This window comes from Amblyomma maculatum, chromosome 10 (genome assembly GCF_055883805.1).
Source record: "Amblyomma maculatum isolate TAMU_Amacu chromosome 10, ASM5588380v1, whole genome shotgun sequence".
NCBI lineage: Eukaryota > Metazoa > Arthropoda > Arachnida > Ixodida > Ixodidae > Amblyomma > Amblyomma maculatum.
This window is the reverse complement of record NC_139353.1, coordinates 35,933,209-35,955,284: the sequence shown is the minus strand read 5'-3', so window position 1 is coordinate 35,955,284 and position 22,076 is coordinate 35,933,209. Positions and strand designations below refer to the sequence as shown.

The following is a 22,076-nucleotide window of genomic DNA, read 5'->3' as shown; positions in this document are numbered from 1 at the left end:
CCTACTTGAGGATCCACATCAGCCGTTCGCGCGTGTGGCGGCGCTGGCGTAGCTTGTGTGTTGCGCCCGCTGTGTTTTGTAGCGTGCGTTATCGCGATCACGGGCGCCTGTCTGCCTTTGCTGGCGCGATTCCTGGCAAGTTGTGAAATTATTTTGGTACGAGAGTTGTCCATGTCTTTCGGAAAGTGTAATTGTTTTTTTCTGGGCCCCAGATTAAACGCGAGGCGTGCTGGAAACATGCGTCCTTGTTAATGCAGGGCGTGTAACAAGTGGTCGTAGTCACGGTGGTCTGAGTAGTGTGTGGGGTTGCCCGTTTCATGCTGTTATGAGACGTTTAATGTTCCTTTTCCTTTTCTCTACAGGCCTGCGCCGCAAAGAAGCCTGCCTCCTCACTCTGCGGTCAACGGCTGGATCATGTTGTTTAGGCTAATCAAGTGCGCTTTCCGCTTCTTCCTTTACTTCCTAATAGTTTTCCTAGTCCTGCCGTTTATCCCGCTGTCGCTGGACTTCCAGCCAGTCTCGTACAAGTGAGTCGATCTTCTTACATTGTTTAGTGAGTTTATTTTGGGCCTTCTTGCTTGTGTTTAGAAGTTGGGGTCATCTCTTGAACTGACATGTTTTGGCGTTGCATCATGCAGTGCTTGTTGCATTTAATTGGAGAAGGATTTGGAAAGACCGCAATCGTGCTTGAGCTTACATGCGTGCGCTGTGCAAGCCTTTGTCTTTTTGTGATAGTTTTGTGTTTTCTTCTACCGCCTTCTGATCGGTACCTGCGAAGCGCCTGTGTACCTAGCATTGCATTAATGTTGGTCTCAATAGCTCGCAACACGCTTGCAACGCGTAGTTACGTCGTATGCAAGGCTGATCAGAGATCGCCTGTACTCTCCTCAGCTATATCTTAATACAGCGATAAGAATTTTATTCTCTTTTTCAGGCTAAACTCTGCTTCATTATGTTAATGTTTGTCGAGCGCAGTTCTTACATGTCCGTTGTGCAGATCCCCGTGAAAAAAAAAAAAGTTTTGCGGATTATGGGAGCCAAATAGGAGGCCTTCAAGTGTTGCAGCTAGCTGTACTATCGTCAGCCACGCCACTTTTGGCATCTGTAGTTTGCCGACCTTATCGTTTTAGGGCATTTGCCTTTGCGCTTTTTTTTTTTTTTTATCTTGTTGAGAGGAAGATGGCTAAGTACACGTGGAACGAGGTTGGGGCACTGCTCGCGTATCACTGCTTCTCAAAGTCACGTGTTTCTAAAAATAACAATAATAATAAAGAGCCCCGAGGAAACGAACAGAAACCTGGAAACTTCTATGCTTGCACATATCGACCGTATTTGCATCATTCTTGTCTGGATTTTTTTTAATAGCAAAAGAAAATCTGAAGTCTATAAAATGCTGATATGCCGATTACGACACCCTAGTTTGTACATGCTTGCATCATGTAATCTGTAGTTGTGTATTAGCTTTTCTGCTAATAGGATCAATGGCATATCTAAAAACACCCAACATACTACTAGTTTCTAAGAGCTTATGCTGAAGGTGTACAGAGCATTAGATTGAATTTAGTTTGTTTTAAGGCCCAACATCCACCCAAGACGTTAAGAATGTTTCCATAAATATTCACAGGCTTGAAATTTACATACTGATTTTGCTCCTAGCATTCTAAGACGAGAAATGCCAAGGACATCACATGAGGTGGTAGCAAGCCAAACTACTAGTTTCTAAGAGCTTATGCTGAAGGTGTACAGAGCATTAGATTGAATTTAGTTTGTTTTAAGGTCCGTTCACACTTGCGCCTAGCAGCGATCGCACGACCGTTTTGGTCGAAAAGCGACAGTCGCAAATGGTCGCATCGGTCGAAAAGCGACTGCCGCGGTCCGTTCGGGCACTGCTCGATTTCCAGTCGCGCGACTGCTGGTCACAAACTGTTAAACCAATCAGCGGCTCAGCTGACGTGAACGTAAGTTAGCTTTACTCTATGTGGTGAACAGTCAAGTAGACACGATGTGGAAAGCAACCCGCAAGTCGCATTCGCAAGTGTGAACATCGGTTGCTCTCTGGTCGCATGCGACTGCCGGTCGCGCATCCTTCACGAGTCGCAAGTGTGAATAGACCTTTACTGCCCTTTCTGTCTTGGGAATAGTAAATCTTTGACATGAATGGGCTAGACATCGTCGTAACAGCAAAAAAAAAATAATGCCACCTGTGCAATCACTCTTACAGCCAGCCGTGATTCAGTGTTCTCATGAACATGCACTGGATTGTTAACCAGTTCGCAAACTAAGATAGAAACCATCCATGTGTGATGCATCATGTGGCTCTATCGAGCTAATCACAGATGCGCAGAAGAAATTAATTAGTGGACTTGAGGGTAAAGAAAGGTGATTACTTGAAAGGCTAGCTGCCTAGTATTAAAGACTAATTTTTTAACACTTCATGAAGCCGTTAGATCTTCAAATTAGTGTTTCATTTTATTTGATTCTGCTCATGTAAGCACTTTGTACTGCAGTCATGCAAAGTGTGCGGAATGGTCAGTCATTTAGAGGTCGTATGGTGCTATACAAAACCTGTCCCTGGATTGTTATTCTTTAATTTTGCAGCGCTACATTTCACAGGTGCCCTCCTAAAATCTTTTATAGTTGTGAGTGTACCACTCTCTTTCATCTATATGCCTCTTTCATCTCTCTAGAGTGAACCTGCCTGAATTCAAGGGTCCATTGGCCCAGAACCAGGCTCTGGACAAAGTCGAGTATTTGTACCCAAATCAGTTCGTGGGCCCCGAGTCTCTTGAAGCACATGGAGGTACATTTCATGCCCCTCTTGGCCATTTTTCTTATGTCATAATATTCATAATGTTCTGGTTAGTACAGATTGCATAGCATACTTGCATTTTAATTAGTGTGATTGGAAACGTTGCAACACTGCGAGCTACTCTAGAACTGAAGAACCCATAAAACACTGAAGATACTCTGCTTAGACTCAAGGAACTGGGCTTGGTTACACAAGAGGATTGGGATGGAGCGCATTTGGCAAGCACTCGCAGATTATGACTAGCAGCTTACCGGTATCGCTCAAGAGGAAAGTATACAACAGTTGCATCTTGCCTGTACTCACCTATGAGGCTGAAACGTGGAGGCTAACCAAGAGAGTTCTACTTAAGTTGAGGACAACCCAGAGGGCTATGGAACGAAAAGTGGTAGGGGTAACATTAAGAGATAGAAAGCGTGCAGAGTGGGTCAGAGAAATAACTCAAGTTACCGACATTCTAGTAGAAATTAAGAAGAAATGGACATGGGCAGGACATGTAGTGCGAAGAGAGGATAACCGATGGTCGCTGAGGGTAACAAACTGGATTCCAAGGGAAGGAAAGCGTAGCAGGGGGTGGCAGAAAGTTAGGTGGGCGGATGAGATTAAGAAGTTCGCAGGGGTAAAGTGGATGCAGCTAGCACAGAACCGGGTTAAGTGGAGAAATATGGGAGAGGCCTTCGCCCTGCAGTGGGTATAATCAGGGTGATGATGATGATGATGACACAAGCGGTGATACCAGGCTATACGTAACCAAGGGTTCAGTCGGAATGAAGAAAATGGGTAGAGTGGAGTAGAATAGCCGCAGTTCTGTTATCTCTATATATTATCTGTAATCTCTATACGTTATCTGTAATATGCAGAGGAAAGGTGGCTCACCAAATGACAAAGAGAGTGGCAGAATATTGGAGTAATCTGGAAACAGCAATTTGAGACTCCTAAGATATTTTAGACAAAAGAAAGTGCTAGATAAACCAATGCAAAAGCTCCATGCAGCTGGTCAAAGTTAACTTAAGGAAGTCTGTGATAATTCTTACGCAAATGCTCTTGTTTCCTTTATGCATATGCAATTGAAATGGTGTGGACAGAAATCTGATACCGTGGAGAGTATTTGATTTTGCGGTATGCAAGGCAGGAAGACAATAGGTCCTATTGTCCAGCCTCATGCCATTCACTCCCGAGTCGATGAGGCCGCCACAGAGGTCCTGATGCTTTGGATTTTGACAACTGCCATGCTGTAGCAAATTTTCTGAAATTGGAAAAATAAGTGAAAGAAGGTTAGAGGATCGATCAGGGAGAGGGAGGGGTCTTAGTTTGGGAAAAAAAAGGGAAGTGGCATAAACGGATTTGAAGGAGACACTTAGTTTGGGAATGTTAGCTTCCTGACAGCTGTTGCTGCCAAGGTACAGATGATAGTTTTCTAATTGTTAGGATCAGTACATTATTTGAGTTTTCAGGCTGTTCAATAAGCCTGCGCAGCAAGCTGAGGGTATCGATCTGTCATTGGCAAGCTCAAAAAAACTTTATGCCAGAGAGCAGACGGTGTGCAAGTCACCACCGTCCAAATCATTGGAAGGGCTCTCGAAATAACCTTGGCTTTTTTATGAATTGCTATCAATACAAAAATCTGAGGTGCATTTATATCCTGCAGGCAGTATCTACACCGGCGTCATAGGTGGCCAGATTCTGAGGCTTACTGGAACAAAAGTCACACCCGTGGTCAAGTTTGGCAAGACGTGTGGTGAGTGAAAAGTCTGCTTCCGGCAACTTCAGCCAACTTTCTTAAGTTGCAGCTCCCGTGTTCGTCTTCTGTCGACCGTACTCGCAACGGCTACATCCTTTATTACTTTGCTATTGTGCGTGCACAGAATGGCTGTTGAAAGCCAGATCCAAGCAGTTGTATATGACAGCGTGTGGGTTCATGGCCATCTTGGCTTCTTATTGCAGCTGTAGGCTTTTATGGGCTGAAATGCCTCCCTTCCTATTGAATGATGCCGTTAATATTTCATTGAAATATACTTCTGTTTCTAATAGAGTAGTTTACTTTCAATATAGTCCTCTTTCTTAGTTTTCAAGGGCTGGTTTAGGAAGCAGATTTGGTTCGTTATAACATAATTTCTGAGCAGTGAGACATGAGTTTTTTGAAAGACCTCTTCAGACCACCAAGCACATAGCTTGCTGCAAATGCACGCAATTCTGTCGCATTCTTCTAGGTGTGCCTGCTTCAGTCACTTGTTACCAGTGTTCTGTTTCGTGCAGAAGGATCGTAATCTAATGGAAGTATGCCAGCACTAATTCTTCAGCACTTCAAGATAAAAGATAACCCAAGGCATTTAGCGATTCTCACCAACACTACATTGGCATTAGACTTTTTTTTTCTTTCTTTTTTTTTTTTCAGCTGCTATCAGAAAGTGAAAACAGAATTCGTGCGGAACATTTTAAATGCTGACAATGAAATTAAAAGTTTATTCTCTAACTGCAAACGCATGCATCATCCCTAAAACTTGCATTGAAATTAGCGCAGCCATCCAAAAGTTGACCCTTTGGCACTGCATCTCTTTTTAATGTGTGAGTCAGACTATTTCTCTTCTACAGGCAGGGCTGATTGCTTCATGCTTCTCTCTCCTTGTAGCGAACCCATTTTTAGCACATACTAAAATACATGCCTCAACTTGTGATTTGCACATGCATCTCAATTCACGCATAATGGGATGCAAAACCGTAATAGTTGAGCGTAGTGATATGTTCTCTTGAACGATACAGGCAAGTTTGTTTTTGCCAGTCTCTTTGTGGGCTTCTAGAGAGGTCCCCTGTTCTTTCTCCAGCACTCGCATTAGGGAATGTTTGGTGCGAAGCGCTTGCTCCATGGAATGCATAGACGTGTTGTTTGATTCGGTGCTCTCTCTCTCTCTCAAAGGCAGAATTGTGTGCACAAGCATGTAATCCTGCCTGAAAGGCACGAAAAAGAATTAAATATCCTTATTCTTTTTTATTTTCTTTCTTCCCGTTGGCAGAGGGACCATGGGACGAGGGTATCTGCGGCCGTCCTCTTGGTCTTCGCTTTGACAAGCAAGGCAGACTCTTTGTGGCAGACGCCTACAATGGAATAAACATTGTGGACGTCACCAAAGGTATGTTGCTCGTGGCTGCATACATCAGTTTCCAAGATAGCCCCTCAGCTGTGTGAATTATATTGTTGCAAAGCTGCATAACGTTTCTTTGTTAATGCTTTGTACTTTGAACCACCGACACGCAGCCTTATCACCTTGTTTTTGTGACGCAAGGGAAGGCGGCCGTATCATTCTGGTATGATACGGCCGCCAGCGAAACAGATACGGCGATGTTCAAGATTCTGCCGAGAGCTTTAGATGCCTTATCTCAAAAGCTCATCATTGTTTCTAAATTGAGCATGATCAGGAGCAGCCACCGTCGCAGAGAACATTTCCAGAGAACATAATGGGCACTGCCGTCAATTAGTAATGGGCGCTTGCTGTCGTCACTGTCATCAATTAGCTGCAATATTGGGGGTCCTTCCAATAAAGAGTTTGAGCACCGTTCCTCCCTGCTTGCCTGTTTGGCAGTATGATGAACTGAGTAGTAAACAAAGAGTAATATGAGTAACATATGTAAAGCATTAAATAATTGCCGAGTCATTGTTGCACAGTCCTCAGGTGGTGAAAGTACTGCAGAAGGTACAGCGGCTGTTTTTAAGTACTCTTCGTACCATCTTTGTGTGGAGAGTTGAGATCATTCTAAAGCTGTGAATATACATAGGACAAAGAGAAGCGAGAAGAGGTTTTACAGTTAAACCTGAATGTAGAAAAATTGAAAAAAAAAAAAAAAAATGATTTTTTCTATGTGTGCTTTCTGTTTGAATACAAAAAAAAAAAAAAAAAAAAAACAGTGTGGAGTTGAAACTAAAACAAAAATTAAATGTAGGGGAAAAATATGAGCAAACTTTCAAAGTTAAACTATAACTTTGAAGTCTGGAATGTGAATGAAAAATTTATGATCATGTTGAACATTCAGCTGCAATAGCAGCTGCCACTATCTCTGCCATTCGTCACATCTCTCTACTGATAGGCTGATGTCATGACTAGTGTCAGCTGCATTTGCTCATTGGAATCACAGGTGTTCCTCTTTGTGGGTTCGCGATTGTCGTGAGGTCTTCACCTTATTCAGCAAAACTTCAATTAATGCAGCACAGACTTATAGGTAGATAGTGTAGCAAGCTCACTTCAGTAGCCAGCTGATTTTTCATACTCCAATAATTCAGACTTCTGTAACATTTTACTAGGGAACCATCACGCACCTCCACATTGATGATTGATGAACAATAGTATTTTGTACCTTTACAAGAGTAAAATTCCAGTGTTCTGACAGTGTTTTGGATTCTCTCAGAAAAACAGTTTGAGAATACCTGTTCTAGGGCTTCTCTGTGCATACCATGAATGGGTGCCTGTGTTATGAGAGAGCAAAAAAATAAATGCGGGGCATATTTGTCAAGTGCCATGAGTTTAGTGTGGGAAATTGGACTATTGGAGGAGAGACATGAAGGCTTTAGGGCTAGGAGTATGTGTGTAATCTGACGTAAGCCTGTCGTTAAAGGTTCTGATCATTAGTAGCTGTCAGTGCAGAAGCTTTAGCTTATCAACTGAGCGTGCCACGTTGACAGTTTTTTGCGTGTATGGTGGGTCAATGTGATGAAGTCCTTGTTGTTTCAGAAATTGCTTGTTTTATGCTTTTTGTGAGCAGGTTTAGCACATATGAGTAAATTATTTGTTGTTGTTGTTTTTTTTTTCACAAAAAATAACTGCTAGTGGTAGTGTTTGTTAGCTGATGTCACTGCTCTAGTACCAACCTTAGTATATTTGCACGAGTTTGCTGCAGTTTCTGAGTTCAAACTTTATGCATCCGCCAACGTCACAGGCTTCGTCACGCCCCTCGTGCCCAGTGGCATCGACCTCGACGGCCATCCACTGAGCTTTGTCAACGACGTCGCGATCGACGATGACGGCAACGTCTTCTTCACCGAGTCAAGCACCAAGTGGTCGCTGAACAAGATTGTCTACTCAATTCTGGAGCACGAGAACTCCGGCCGCGTGCTCATGTACGATGCCAAGACCAAGCGCACGCACATCCTCTTGGAGGACCTGTACTGCCCCAATGGCATTGAGTTGGGGCCAGATGGTGACAGCATCATCATTGCCGAGCTGGCCATGAAGAGGCTGCTGAAGTGAGTTCGGTAGTTAGTTAGTAGATGATTTCGCAAAAAAGATAAGGCACACGTGTTTGCATCTTTCTATCACATCAGACATCTATTTATTTTGACAAGTAGCATTGTCAGTGTTAATTTTAGGTCAAACTGCAGTAGCTGATACTGATAAAGTTCAACGAGAACATGACCATGCAACGGAAAGAACCTCTAAATTCTGCAGTCTAATAGGCTAAATATGGAAGAGTCCTCTAAAGGCATTCTTTCCTTGCTTTCTCACTGGACTTTTGTACTGGGGGCGAAATAAGGTGTAGCCACTGTTTGAGATATCGACCAAGTTTCTGCCTGGATACTTTTAATTTTTGTGTTTAACTTCTTGTACAGTGAAGTGGCAAGTGGTAGTAGGAAAGATAATAAAGTTGGGCTGTTCAGCAAGATTGTCAGTAGCCGTGCTGTCAGTCGACTTATGTAGTCGATTAACAGCATGGCTTCGTATAGCTAGTCTCAACTGACTGCAAAATTGGTGCAAAAATTGCAACGACAGAAGAGGAGAGACAGCACGAATGGTGCTAAACAACTGAGGCTTTTATTGCACGCAAAGCATATTGTTGTGTGTCCCCCCCCCCCCCCCCTGTGCCAGCGTCCGTCTTTTTGCTCTAATCTTTTAGTTGGAAGCCCAACTAACCCAATTTCGTGCACTGATAGTCTCAGTTTGACTGTACTGCTTTAAGGTCTATGAACAGCCGTTCGCATTGCCATTTATTAGCACCCGCTCGTGAACAGCTGAGCAGGGGCGCTACAGTATAGAACCTCACTGACACGTTCACATTTAATACGCTCATATTTAGGAACAAGAAATCAGTCTTGTAAGGTCACACCATTCTTATTTCGGCTAATACATTTTCAGATAATGCTATGTCCTGGATACTGTATTTGAATTTTCGACAAATTTTGATTGTATAATAAGTTTGCTCGCCAGCTGCGCTTGTGCAAGTATATGTATGAGTAGGCTGACAGACGCGCGCAACATGATCAGCTAGAATGCAGTGTCAGCCACACGCACACAACCACAGTGACTTCTCATGTGTCATGGGTGTCATGGCAGCCTCTTCACATTGCATTAAAGAAAGGGAGCGAGGCATTCGAAAAATGAAGAGGGGATCTCAGCATGTTCCACCACTGCTAGCAGATTTATGAGCCTTTTTTGGAGTAAGCGATTGGGGAGGGTAGAGGTGTTCCATTTGAGCTATGTAGTTCTCGGACTTTATTTTTTAAAAGCAGTGGGTTCAGACATGGTTTCCTATGTAAAATTTAACGTGGAGAGGGAAGGCGATTTCACCCCCCCACCCCCCTTCTTCCCACAAATACTGCCTCTGTCCAACGTTGCTGTCGACTAGCCGAATATGTTGTGAAGTTTTTCGTTCACGAAAGACAGCACAAATGTGGAATTCTGTGAGCACTAGAAAAAAACAGCTCTTCACACCTTGCACCAAGAAATTCTAATGGATATCTTATAAAGTCAAATTAGCAGTAAATGCCTTTATCCTTTATTCAGTGCATTTATTTTTAAAGATTAGGGAGCTTGATGTACAGCTACTCTTCCTGCTGCAGTACTACAGTTTCAGATTGTGCCCTGCCATGGTGACGCAGTGGTTAGGACGCTCGACTACTGTACCCAAGGATGCTGGATCGAATCCCAGCCACGGCGGCTGCTTTTTGACAGAAGCTGTGTTCTGTGCGATGTCGGTGCACGTTAAAGAATCATTTGAAACTTCCGGAGCCCTCCTGTACGGTGTCTCTCATAGCTTGAGTCGCTTTGGGACGTTAAACCCCACAAACCAAACAGCTTGCTTCAGATTGTATTTTGCCACCATTAACAGTGCAGTAGTGAAAGCTTCAGTAGGCAACCGTTTGATGGCCTTTATATAGTCAAACAGTGTATTGCTAGATGTTGCCAGGCTGGTTGTGGTGTCCAGTACTGTCTGCACTGGCCTAAATGTGATAGAAGTTTAGATGAGGGTATGGAAACAGGAATGTTGCATGCAAATGGGGTTACTGTAGCTGACACTTGCCGAGCACACATCTAAATTGTGTGAAAAAGTGGAAGGTAGGCTATTCCATACCTAGGAACACGAGCAAGTGTTTGTCCACTTGTGGGCAAGATTTGCAGTCTACAGAGGCTGCAATGTACTCATGGGATCCTCAGGTTAGGGCCAAAATGGGCACATATGCGTCAGGTATCTCACATGTGCCCACTTCCTCATGTTGTCAAAAAAAAAGTAAATAAATTGGTGCACAGTTGCTATCTGTTAATACAAATTCTATGAGCAGCTTTGTGTAGTGTGTGTATACTGTGGAGGGAAATGGATTCCATCTTGTGTTTTGACGTTACACTTATGATCGGAGGAATGTTTTCTAGTTTTAAACACTGTCAATGCAGACTTTGTGGGCAGTGTCAGAATTCTTGGCTTTTGTGGCACGGTCGCATTCATAACAGTTTCATCATTTGCAAACTTATGCCTAGCATATACCTTAAAAATCCGCGTATAATACGGAGACCCGCATATAATATGATGTGTAATTTCGGAATAGCACAAACGAAAAAAAAAGTTTTCATCCGCGTATAATACGAGCAAGAAAGATCAGCACAAGGACCTATTTGCACTAAATTTTGCGGTTGCCTCGCAAATCATACGCGTTCCGCGCTCTCGCGTCCAATGCAATCCACCACCAGGTGTCACTAGTGCTATGAACCTTCATGTGCCGCTGCTGTATCGCTCCCCTTCTCTTGCCGACATGCGTGATCAGAGAAGTTCACACACTGTGATGAGAAAAGCACCTCACATTCGCCCCACCAATCGGTCCTCCGGCTGTTCTAAATAAAGCCAGTAGGTCGCTTCCAACTCAGACGCGGGACGGCAGCGCATGAGCAGCGGGCCATCATGCAACGCACTCGCACCTGTTCCCGTCTAGCACCGCGCGCAGGCGCGCAGCATGTGCACCCAGGAAGTGTTCTCAGATTCAGAGTTTTTGCGATCATCGTCGTCCGGTACGTGTGTCATCTGCCGAGAGTCCCTTGCTAGAGACAGCTTTCGGTATAAAATCTTTTTCGGTACTTATAAAGGTGTTGAGTAGCCCGCATTTGTCAGAAGCACGACCGATGGGCTCCTTGGGAATGCTGGTCAAGCATCCGCGATTCGGCTATAGGGTACGTCTGCATGGCTGGAGAGGCCTGCGAGAAAACCGTGCGAGGTGTGCTCATCATGCTTCTGGTCGCGTGTGCCTCGCAGGCACCATGGTCACAGGGTCAGCGTGGTGAAGCAGAAACCATCAAAACAGTCATCTGACACTCGCTAGATAACGCCTCCTCTCACTTGAAGGCTGGCACTGATAGTGCTGATTATAATAACGAGGTCTGCACTTCGAATTTAGGCTGCAATTTTTTTCGGATCCACATATAGTATGAGGCGGAAATCTGACATGATAAAATCGGAGGAAAAAACCTCATATTATATGCAGGATTTTATGGTGGTTTGGTTGGCGTCTGTAGTAGCACCGATCGACAGTTTTGTTAATAAGGCATTTCATTCTTTCTAGCATGTCGCTCCTTCAATTTTAATGACGTGCCTAAAAGTAACTGTTTGCGTGAACTCGTTATGTGACATGACAGACAGGACAGCTACTTGCCCTGTCTTACACTGACCATGAGGGAAGGACGAATAATTAAACAGGAAAGCCTATAGGTTATTCAATCATGTAAGTGATTCCCACAGGATGGAAGCTCAGGTTATTGCTAGGACGAAGGTATTTTGGACTTTTTCAGAACTCTCCATTATCGCATTCTCTTCCTTACTCATTGTGCAGGTATCACTACCGTGGCGCCCACAAAGGTGATCTTGAAGTGTTTGCTGACAACTTGCCTGGTGACCCGGACAATGTTCGTCGCACCCCGCGCGGTGGCTACTGGGTGGCATTCGCATTTGGCCGCTCTCGGGACAAGGCCTCGGTGCTGGACCACCTGGCGGCGTACCCGCTGGTGCGCAAGTCTGTGGTGCGCCTGCTCTACCTTCTGGGCTCGGCCCTCAAGTACGCCTCCACCCTGTACAACTGGGCACCCCTTAAGGACGTCGCAGCGAGGGTGAGTGCCTTTGACATCAATGAGACATCAGTGGGATGAGGGCAGGAGGTCGATGTTAGTTTGCTGAGCAGACATGCTTACTTGAGTGGGACCCGCAGCCAGTTTCTTTCTGCCTCGCCCTCTATGCTCATGCTACATGGCCATTTCAAGCTGAATGTCAACTTTTTCCGACAGCATTTTGTTGAAACCCGCTGAGGTGGCCCAGTGGTTACGGCGCTCGACTACTGTGCCCAAGGATGCAGGATCGAATACCGGCCTCAGCAGCTGCTTTTTGATGGGGCAAAAAGCAAGGCACCCGTGCGCTGTGCAATGTCAGTGCATGTTAAAGCACCCCAGGTGGTCAAAATTTCCGGAGTCTTCCACTATGACGTCTCTCATAGCCTGAGTCGCTTTGGGACGTTAAACCCCACAAACCAACCACAAACCAGCATTTTGTTGAAGCGTTGTTTGACTTTATGGGCCACCCCCAGAGACGTATGCAAGTTTCAAATGTCCAAACGTCCTCTAATTGCAAATACATGCACCACTGTTTGCAATGCCTTTGCTATCTTTTTGAAAGCAAAAACTTGCACATGAGTAAATATGTGTGTTAAGTTACCACATGTACTTTATTATAATGCCGTTTTGTTCTCCTCCTCTTCAAAACTGTTTTTTCTATTTATGGGCATCTATACAGCAAACAGTTTCAGATACATCAAAGAAAGCTTATCTCTTGTTTGGAGGAAGCGTGATTATTAAACATTACACCCTGTGAAGATTTCTTTCTGCAATGATCTAAAATGACCAAGGGCTACGAAAGAGAACTTGTCTTCGTCTGAGCTGAAATGACGACAAGTCCCCTTGTGGAAACTTTGGCTCGGCTTGCGAGCTGGGGCTCCCCCTCAACCTTTGCTCTGTGCTCTTTCAAACTGTGCAGCCATCTTGTTCCTCTCATTCTACCAAAAATTGCAAAAAATGGGTGTTGTAGGACAACTTGGATGAATGTTACAGCTTGTCAAACTTGGTGGAGAAAAAGCATTTTTGGCAACTCAGCAGATTTATTTTGAAACGTTTCTTAAACAGCCAGTGGTCTAAAGCCAGTAATATTGCGGAGCTTATGAGTTTACAAGCAAAGAATGAGAAATAGATCTTGTATAGAACAGGAAACATCACTCCTTCGAAACTGGATGTGCCAAAAATGCAGCTTTGAGTAATCGGGGGAAATACTCATTTTGGCTTACCTTTGAGGCTCTAAGGGTAACAGCAACTCATTACGGTGAATTCTGACTGGTGTCTGGTGTGGATGCCACAAAGTAATTGCCGGCGTATGTGACGTATGGTTGGCGCCAAAATTGCAACATGCAACCGTCATCACGGTTGGCCCGTAACTAATGATATGTTGTGCTTGTCTTGCAATGCATAACATTTGGAAGCAAGTTTACTTCGCCAAGGCCTAGAGATGGAGATTGATAAAGAGCAGGAATAATAATATTAATAATTGGTTCACAGTATCTGTCACACTGGCTCTGTGGACACCTGAAGGGGAAGGAAGGTGGGAGTGAAAGAGGAAAGAGAGAAAGGGGTGCCGTAGTGGAGGGCACTGGAGTAATTTCGACCACCTGGGAATCTAAGTGCGCTGACATCGCACAGCACACGGACACCTCTTCGTTTTGCCTCCATCGAAACGCAGCTGCCGCGGTCGGGATCGAACCCGGGTACTCCGGCACAGTAGTCGCGCATCTTACCACTGTACCACCGCAGCAGGACAGAGCTAGGGAAAAGAACTTGATAGCAGCGAAGTCTCACAACAGCGTCTGCCATGGCCTTTGGAAATTGTTATGGAGTACCATGGAACTCTGTCAAGTGTGTACGCCGTTGAGAGCCATTCGGGAGGTACCAAGTGGCCCCGTTCCTCCCTCACAGGGTCTAAACACATGGCTTAGTTAACAGCGTTGTGTGATGGCAGACAAGTGATATCGGATATTGATGGTTTCTTCACATTCGAGTGCGCCTGCGAGATTCTCTGCGTTAAATCCAGAAAGTAGAACTCTGATTTCACACGACACTGATTTGAATTGTGCATTTTCCCCTCGGCAGTCTCGCTGTGCTGCTAAAGACAAAAATGAAGGTTGTCTTCATCAATAGGCTGTGGCGTTCTAATTGAAAAGAAACCTTTGCCTCTGAAAACAGTGCTCGTGCAACCTAGGAACGACCCAGCAACAGCGTACACCTGTGTTGCCATCACCGGCCAATTTCACTCCCCTCACACTGATTGTTTCGCACCGATAGTTTTTGCTCGGATGATGTGGATGGCTCGGCTACGCTGCCGTGCACTTTCAACGCAATGGCTGCCTGTCCTTTTCGGCGGGGATATCACAGCTTCGAATTGACTAGCAGGAAAATACGTTAGAGTCCAATTTTCTTGGTGACAGCTGTGTACTTTGCTGCCGGTCAAATGTGAACGTGGCCCGGAAGAGCCAGAGAACCAATTTTTGCTGTAAACTTTTAACTGCGCAGAGTTGTCCACAGTGTTCTGTTAAGAATTCTGGGCCTGCAAAGGAATTTGCTCTCATTTGTGTGCATAGTGTGCCAATAACCACTTGAATGCAAATCAATATTGGCTCGAGTGTGTGGGTGCATGGACTATGAAAATTCCTCTGTTGACTACTTTCAAGAGAGCACGGGCACTTGGCCTCGCTGTTGGCGATAGCTTTGCGCCTCAAAGTGGCACTTTGCTCGTCTAACATCTGTAGATAACTGCAGACAATGTGAGATAAGCAAACCACGCACCATTGTGTCTGGGAGAACAGAGCATTCTTGTCAGCTCATTGTCGATTGCTTCTCCCAGACTGTCCCACCGAGCAGTGCTTTTGAAGCTTGGCTTCCAAATGACTGATTAACTTGGAATGACCTTAGTCAAGATTGCATAAACTGAGATTTTCAAATAGTAAGCACCTACTTTGAGATAAGGGCAAACCGAGCATGGCAATGCTATCTCTAGTGATAGTGCAGTATTTTCTTTCCAAGATTTCTTCTTTCGTTTTTATGCTTGTCGCCTTGCTGGTCTTTGATGTAGAGTTTTGACAGTTACCTACTATTTATTTTAAATATGCCACATTCTTTGTGATTGTTGACCTTTGATTCATGTTTTAACTAGGTAGTCAGCTAGAAAGTCTGAATTGCCACCAAATATGTGCGGAGCCATTCATTTTCATTTGCCACCTTTTGTGACATCGGCTCAAATTGACTGGCTCATACGTTGCACCCGCAAACTATTGACGCATTTGCTTCAGTAACGGCAAGTGGGAGGTGCATCATTTGCTAGGCATTGCTAAATCCAAGCTGTTTCAGCATCGGAAGCACAGAGGACAAAGCATTGGAACTATCCAATGCCGATCATAAAGTGTCTCCTCCTGTAACTAGTGCAGTATGTACCCACAGCGGTATTCTCAATAGTAGTGAGCACACAGTACAGCATGAGGGAATTGTAAAAGCCGTCACTGCTGCACATTTCTCATGCACATTTCCTATTTTTCCATCAATTTTGTTGCGGTGCAAAACGCTTTCACTTTTTAAGGCTCTATGTAACCACTCAGTCATTCATACTTGGGATGATTTGGACATATTTTTTTTTTTTTGAGTTCTCAGTTAACATGGTTTTATTTTTATTTTTTGTAACCTGTGCGTTATTGATAACGTTTTTTGTTTTTTTTACCTGCACAGCTAGTTTGAGAGCTCTCATTGAGTTAACATATGTGTAATATATATTGTTCTTAATCTTCTAGCTATCTTCAGTTCCAAGAAGAAATAGTTTATACATACTATTACTATTTGTATGTAGTAGAACCTCATTGATACGTTCCCGGTTCATACGATTTCTCGTTACATACGTTCAAAATTGCGGGTGGTAAAACATCTCCCATAGAATTACTCTATTTTTCTCCCGGTTAATATGTTCGAAAGTTCGACAAACTATTGTCATATATACGTTTACGATTAACCGGACACAACCTAACGAGCGCTCGCGACGTGAAAAACTGATCAGCGACGCTCCCTCACCACAGTTGCTTTCCTGCAATGCATAGGTGCAGCGGGACTAAGCATCAAAGATAGCCAATGAGCCAAAATGCGAGGCGCCCGTTCCCACGGAAACATGACGTCGTGAGGAGAAACGCGATGGCTCCTTTTGCAGTGCCTTAGGGGCATAGGGATGAGCCATTTGATAACTACAACTACAGTGAAAGCTCGTTCATACGAACTACACTACTTGATCTGGTCAAGCTCCATAGAGGTGTATAAAACAGACCTTCAATTCGAATGCGAGTCTGTTCCGCTACGGATAATTCGAACTATACGCCGCCGCGTCCGGGCGGCTTGGCACCCAGTACGTGGCCAAATAAAGGCCTCCGCGATTGGGAGGCATAGTTAGAGGTTGCACACGTCCAAAACAGGGACCGAAGATGAAACTAGGTAAAATCATGGAAGAGAGGATAAAGCTGAAATGGCGCCATGACTAGCACAGCGGCCGGTGGCTCCGGAGGGTTGGGGTAGGCTGCTGCGGCAGCGGTTGCCTGCTCTCCTCTTCTGCGCAACCTTCGAAGCTCGCAACTAAATGCTCGCAAATTCGACCGCCATTAACAGATAGGTATTTCTGTCAACGCGGTCCCAGCCAACGTCCGTGAAGGCGACATATTGCGAGGGGCATGAGCAAGCGCGCGGCGACTGTAAGCCATCGCGGTGGCTTCTTCACATGTCACTGGTGGAAAGGGGCGAAGCATCCGGAAAAAATCAAAGAAGCGATTCCGACTCTTCATTCCTCCTACGAACAAGATCTGTTTGCTAACTCTCTTCCGTACTTAGGACAGCGTAAATACAGACTTGAATTCTGCGAGAGCAAAAAAAGGAACTGTGCATACTTCATGTCTATAAATGCTAATCTACACTTTTATGCAGTGAAAGACTCAATTATAAATGCCTTTGTACCTCATTCAGCAGTTAAGTTTCTTTAATAATATAGGCAGTTCGGATCATAAGTTTTCCCAACGTATCAGCGAGGTTTTACTAAAGAGTACCTCATTTAGCTTTGTATCGCATTAAGGTGCACTTCTGATAATTGAAGCTTTTGATACTAGCAGAAATAAAAGTGCTGTATCCCTTGAAGTTTGAATTAATGACAGTTTGCTGTAACATTGGCGTCATTTTCAGATTGACAATGGCTGGATCCTGTATGAGGCAGTTCCCCGGTACGGGCTTATTTTGGAGCTAGACGCGTCGGGCAAGGTCATTCGAAGCCTGCATTCTCCAAATGGCAAGATCCACTTCATCTCCGAGGTGCTTGAGCATGATGGTCACCTCTACCTTGGCTCCTTCCGAAACCGCTTTATTGGCAGAGTCAAGGCGTAAGAAGAACCAAGCCAATCCGGACAAGAGCCAGGCCGAGCCAAGCCAGTTTTGTCGACAGACCTCATGGAGGAGTACGGTTCTCCGACCCCATCTGCTTCAAAAGCTGATCAAAGCAAGGACATTCACAAATTTGATGGGGTTAGTGAGTCTTCGCGTGCGAGGTAATCGGCAGATAGACACCTCATCAAGCAGCTACGTGGGAAAAGACAAAGGCAATATCAATACCCTAAACTATTCTGTAAATTGAAAGTTTTACAGTACATTTTCAAACCACGCATTTGATTCTATGTAGCTACATTATGGTCCGTTATGCCTGGGGTCTTCTTCGGGGCTTTAAACATGGTTAATGCATGCTTAACCATGGTTTATGTAGAAAGATAACACAGTGAGGTGGGTAATCACATGCACAAATGGCTATGAAAGAACATGTGAACCTAGAGAGTGCAATGTGAACAATACAAGTCATCAGCTTTGTGTAGATTGTTTGCTGGTGCTGCCAAAATGCTGGGCCCAGAACACAGTTATTGAGGGGCATTTGTTTTTGTTGTGCTGCATGCATAACGAACATTCCCTGCTGGGCATTGTTGTCTTTATGTAATGCTAGACCAAGAATTTGTGGGCCTAGAGTACTCTAAGTGTGGAGGCAACAATGTCATGGAAGTTGCTATGATGCCTCAATTATGCTAGCTCATTAATCTCAGATGTAAAGCTGCAAATGCACCCAATTTATTAGTTACGCAACCTCCTCAACATCATAGGCTGGCTTGTTCTCATGCCAGCTGTTGAAGATTTTGTAAAGTTGTTAAAAACGTTTTTAATTTTGGGGTTGTAAACTTGCTGAAAATATTTTTAAGGCTTGAGGAAGCTCCTTAGCAGTAATTGTTTATTCAGCTCTGAAAGTGATGAGGTCTTTAGCGTCTTCCATGACAGTCGCTGGAAGCATTACATAGCTGTGCTCAATACGGCCACTTTGGGACAAATTATGACGAATCCATCATTGCTCTTTTCTGATTGTCTTTTGTGTGAAAACGAGAAACTTAAACCACTCAGGATTTTTTTAATCTACCTGCCCTCGTGGCATCAATTACTTGGTCACACTGAATTCCAGGCACGTATCACGTGTCATGGCCCTTGCATAACTTGTGGCATGCAGGATTGTATGCAGTGGCCTCAGATTGTATTCATCGTGGTTGCATTAGAGGAGCGCAGCGTGAGGCATGAGCAGTCTTTCTGTGTTCTTTGAGAACCTTCTCTCTCCGTAGCTTTGGTATAATGTCGAGAGGATTCTCTCCTCCCCATTTACAGTTTAGTGACCATCAACGCAACAGAGCAGTCTTTCCTGTGTCAAATTCACAACCGTGTGGATTGTACTGCTGTTCTGTCTTGCCATACGAGACAAGTTTTAGACGCATTGCCAAGGTTCTTAATCCGTCTTCCTTTCTCTCGCATAATTTAACGAGGCTCACAAGTAGCCTCTCCGTACAGAACATAGGTTTTCTGTCGTGTGTGTGTGCGTGTATGTGACTTTCAAACAGTGTTTGCTACGTGGGTATTGCGTGATAGCATCCCGGAGGAACACTCGGGACAATTCTGTTAGGTTTTTAATAATATTTAGAATTTTAGCAATCAAACACCTCAGCCTTTTGTGGTACTCGTGGTATTAAGCGACGAAATACATTTTGTGAAAATTTGGGGTTAAATTTTGAAATTTTGTTTGTTTCCATAATTTCCATGATGAAGTTGTGATGTTGGTAGCGCCATCCAGTGCTGGTGGCTTGCTTCATTCATTGCATTTTTTTTTTTTTTCTCTCTCTGTGTTGACAGACATGCACTAGCAGTAGCCATGTTAAAGTTGCCTTACTGTTCAGACATGCACTTTTTCGTTTTGTTCTGTCCTACAGAGAGGGTGCCTGCAGAAATATAGGTGGTGGTAGTAAGTGTATCATTTTTTTGCTATTCTGTAATCTATAAGAACTTAGTTTTTCTTTAATTAAAGTAGCCTCTTGTGTCATAAAGAGGTGCTAGTTCATATACCCGGGCCAAATTACTCAGTCTTCCGTGTCCCTTCTAACCTTCTTTTAGCGTTGTTATACTGTGGGCATTTGAATGTCCTCTACTGTGAAACACAACTTCCACCTGTTCATGCTGCTACTGAATAGTATTTGAATGGAAATCGTCACTCAGGAGTGAATCGTGTTAGTCTAGAACACTGAATTTTTAATTACCTTCGAATGTGAAAAGTGCATTTTTATATCGCCTGCACGCTGTGTCGTGCAACTGTAGGCTGCACCCTTGAGCGGGAAACATTCCTAGTGTTGTTTCAAAAATTTGTATATCTGTTGACAATGTAATTGTACATGTTTCCTATTATAGCATATCTTTATCGTTAGCTTGTGACTGAATTGCCTCCATTTCATCAGTTCTTCAAGGACATTTATGTTTTGGAGAGTGAGTAGCTTTGAGTAACTGATCATTCCACAGAGAAAATATTATTTTTTTTATTGACTGCCATAAAAATTTACACTATTTACATTGTTTTATGTTGCACCACATTTTGAACTCGACATATGTTCATTTTTATTGTTAGCCCAGCCAGTAAAAAAAAATATCTGACTGGCCAGCACAAGATTTTATGGAAAATGTTTAAATCAAATTTTTAATGATATAATTTTTGTTGAATGCTATAAATATTTGGTTTAACACACTCACACATTTTTTTCATCTGCATTGAATTAAGCACTGTCTAAACTATAGTACCAATGCTGCCAAGAAAAATTTGTTTCAATCGTGTGACTGTACAAACTGTCATGATTTTGAAAGAGATATATGAGTGCATTTTATTAAATGATGACACATTTTGAACAAGGTTTTTCTTTCGTTGATGTACGATGCACTGGAATTAAGAAAATTACATTCATTTTCTTTGAAACTACTCCTGTATTTACAAACTGCAAAAGAGAAAATATATGTGTACCTGTGCTCTTATGTATGTGTCCTATTTTGCTTCCTGGCTTGATTATATTCGGTTCTTAGCTAGAGCAGACATGTTGGGCTAGGAAACTATTCAACTGATACGTTATATACTGCTTTGTAGGTAATCACATCAGATCTAAATTATGCACAGATCACATCGCGAAAACTCTCACAAACCTGCAAATAACTCTTGCTCCTATTGGTCGACATGTCCGCTGATCAGAATTAACCAGTAGGAGCGGGGCATATATAGTATAATTGATCAGTTTGTGACAATTTTTGTGATGCGATTGGTGCAAAATTTGGCCCCAGCAGTGTTGGTCAGCATACACATTTATTCAAGAGCTTTCATACTAGTGCTTAATTTTATTGATCCAAATAAAAACGAAGCGTATAAACTAAATCTAAAACTTCAGTATACCATTTCTTTCAGTGCAAAGGGTCTACAACGAAGCTTGAATATTTCAAGCTTGACCACGTATTGGTTCAACATATGAACAGGCTGCTCTGCTGACAGCCGGTTTGTATTGTGATGTCACGTTGATGGATTACTCCAATCCCTTTGCTCAAATGCTTCCCTCTGAATTCTGAATGTGCTATTGTTTTACAAGGCCCTTCTGTAGTTATACCAAAGAGGCACCAATGGGCTCTAGATAAATATGCTGCTTATATGCGATTCTAAATGCCAGAAAAAGGCATGCTTAGTATATGAGCTTTCAATGTGCACTGGCGTGTGTTGTCTGCTTCAAATTATGCGCTGAAATGTTGCTCAGCGTCGTTCTTATGCATGCTTCTGGCGATTGCATGGTAAAGAGCAAGGAAAAAAAAAAACTGATGTTCGCGTGCCGAGCGCACCTTCGTATTGGCCTCACCACCATAGTGTCTTGACTACGTTGGTTGATTATCTCTTGGTTGATTATCTTGGTTCTGTTAGCACAACTCCAGTGACTGATAAAGACGGTTGAGCAGCTACCCCTATCATCCTGCAACTTGTTACTTCAAGTACCGTTAAATGCGTTTTCCTCCCTTACAAAGTCCGCGGCTGATCGAGCTCCAGCGCATGCGCAGTCGGTATTGCGCCTAATAGTTATGGTTTCGATCGCTATAAACCCGCGCCACTGCTACCTGCCACGCGCGTAAGCAGACGGCTACGCGGCCGCGTGGTAATAGGAAGCGTAACGAAAGCAGAAGTTCTAATTCTTTTTTTACAGCGCGGCTCTTTGGCGCCCGTTCCTGGGCTTCGCGTCGGCGTCGGCCTCGTAACCAGCTCCGCCCCACTTTCAGCCCCCCAGCTCAGCGCCCCTCTTCGCGCGGACGCGGACCGCGCGTGTTATCCGATTGCTGCGCGCGCTCCCCCGTTAGCCGCTGCTTAACCCCCCCCCCCCCCCCTCTTCCTGCGTGGCGGCGAGGGTGCTCTCCGGTTACCGAAACGCCGGCTCGCTATCAGCGGATCACTGTGCGTGCATCCGAAGCCGAACGGCAGAGTCACGTTCTCTTCACTCGCTAGCGGCGTCAACTGCATATCAGTCAGCCGCTGCTATCTGTTCGTCGCGTAACGTTCCTAT

At 44.1% G+C, this 22,076-nt stretch overlaps 1 protein-coding gene across 2 annotated transcripts; it reads left to right on the top strand.

Annotated features, from left to right (window-relative positions):
* Positions 1-20,523, top strand: LOC146176159 (adipocyte plasma membrane-associated protein-like). 2 transcript variants are annotated; one of them, XM_084582494.1, is made up of 8 exons: positions 1-135; positions 363-527; positions 2,688-2,800; positions 4,455-4,544; positions 5,818-5,934; positions 7,733-8,039; positions 11,883-12,156; positions 17,341-20,523. In XM_084582494.1, exons 2-8 carry the CDS (start codon positions 415-417, stop codon positions 17,536-17,538), a joined length of 1,212 nt encoding a protein of 403 aa, XP_084438620.1. In that variant the 5' UTR covers positions 1-135; positions 363-414; the 3' UTR covers positions 17,539-20,523. The 2 variants fall into 2 exon arrangements, with proteins under 2 accessions (XP_084438620.1, XP_084438619.1); XM_084582493.1 differs by having other exon boundaries at positions 14-156.
* The last annotated feature ends 1,553 nt before the right edge of the window (positions 20,524-22,076 follow it).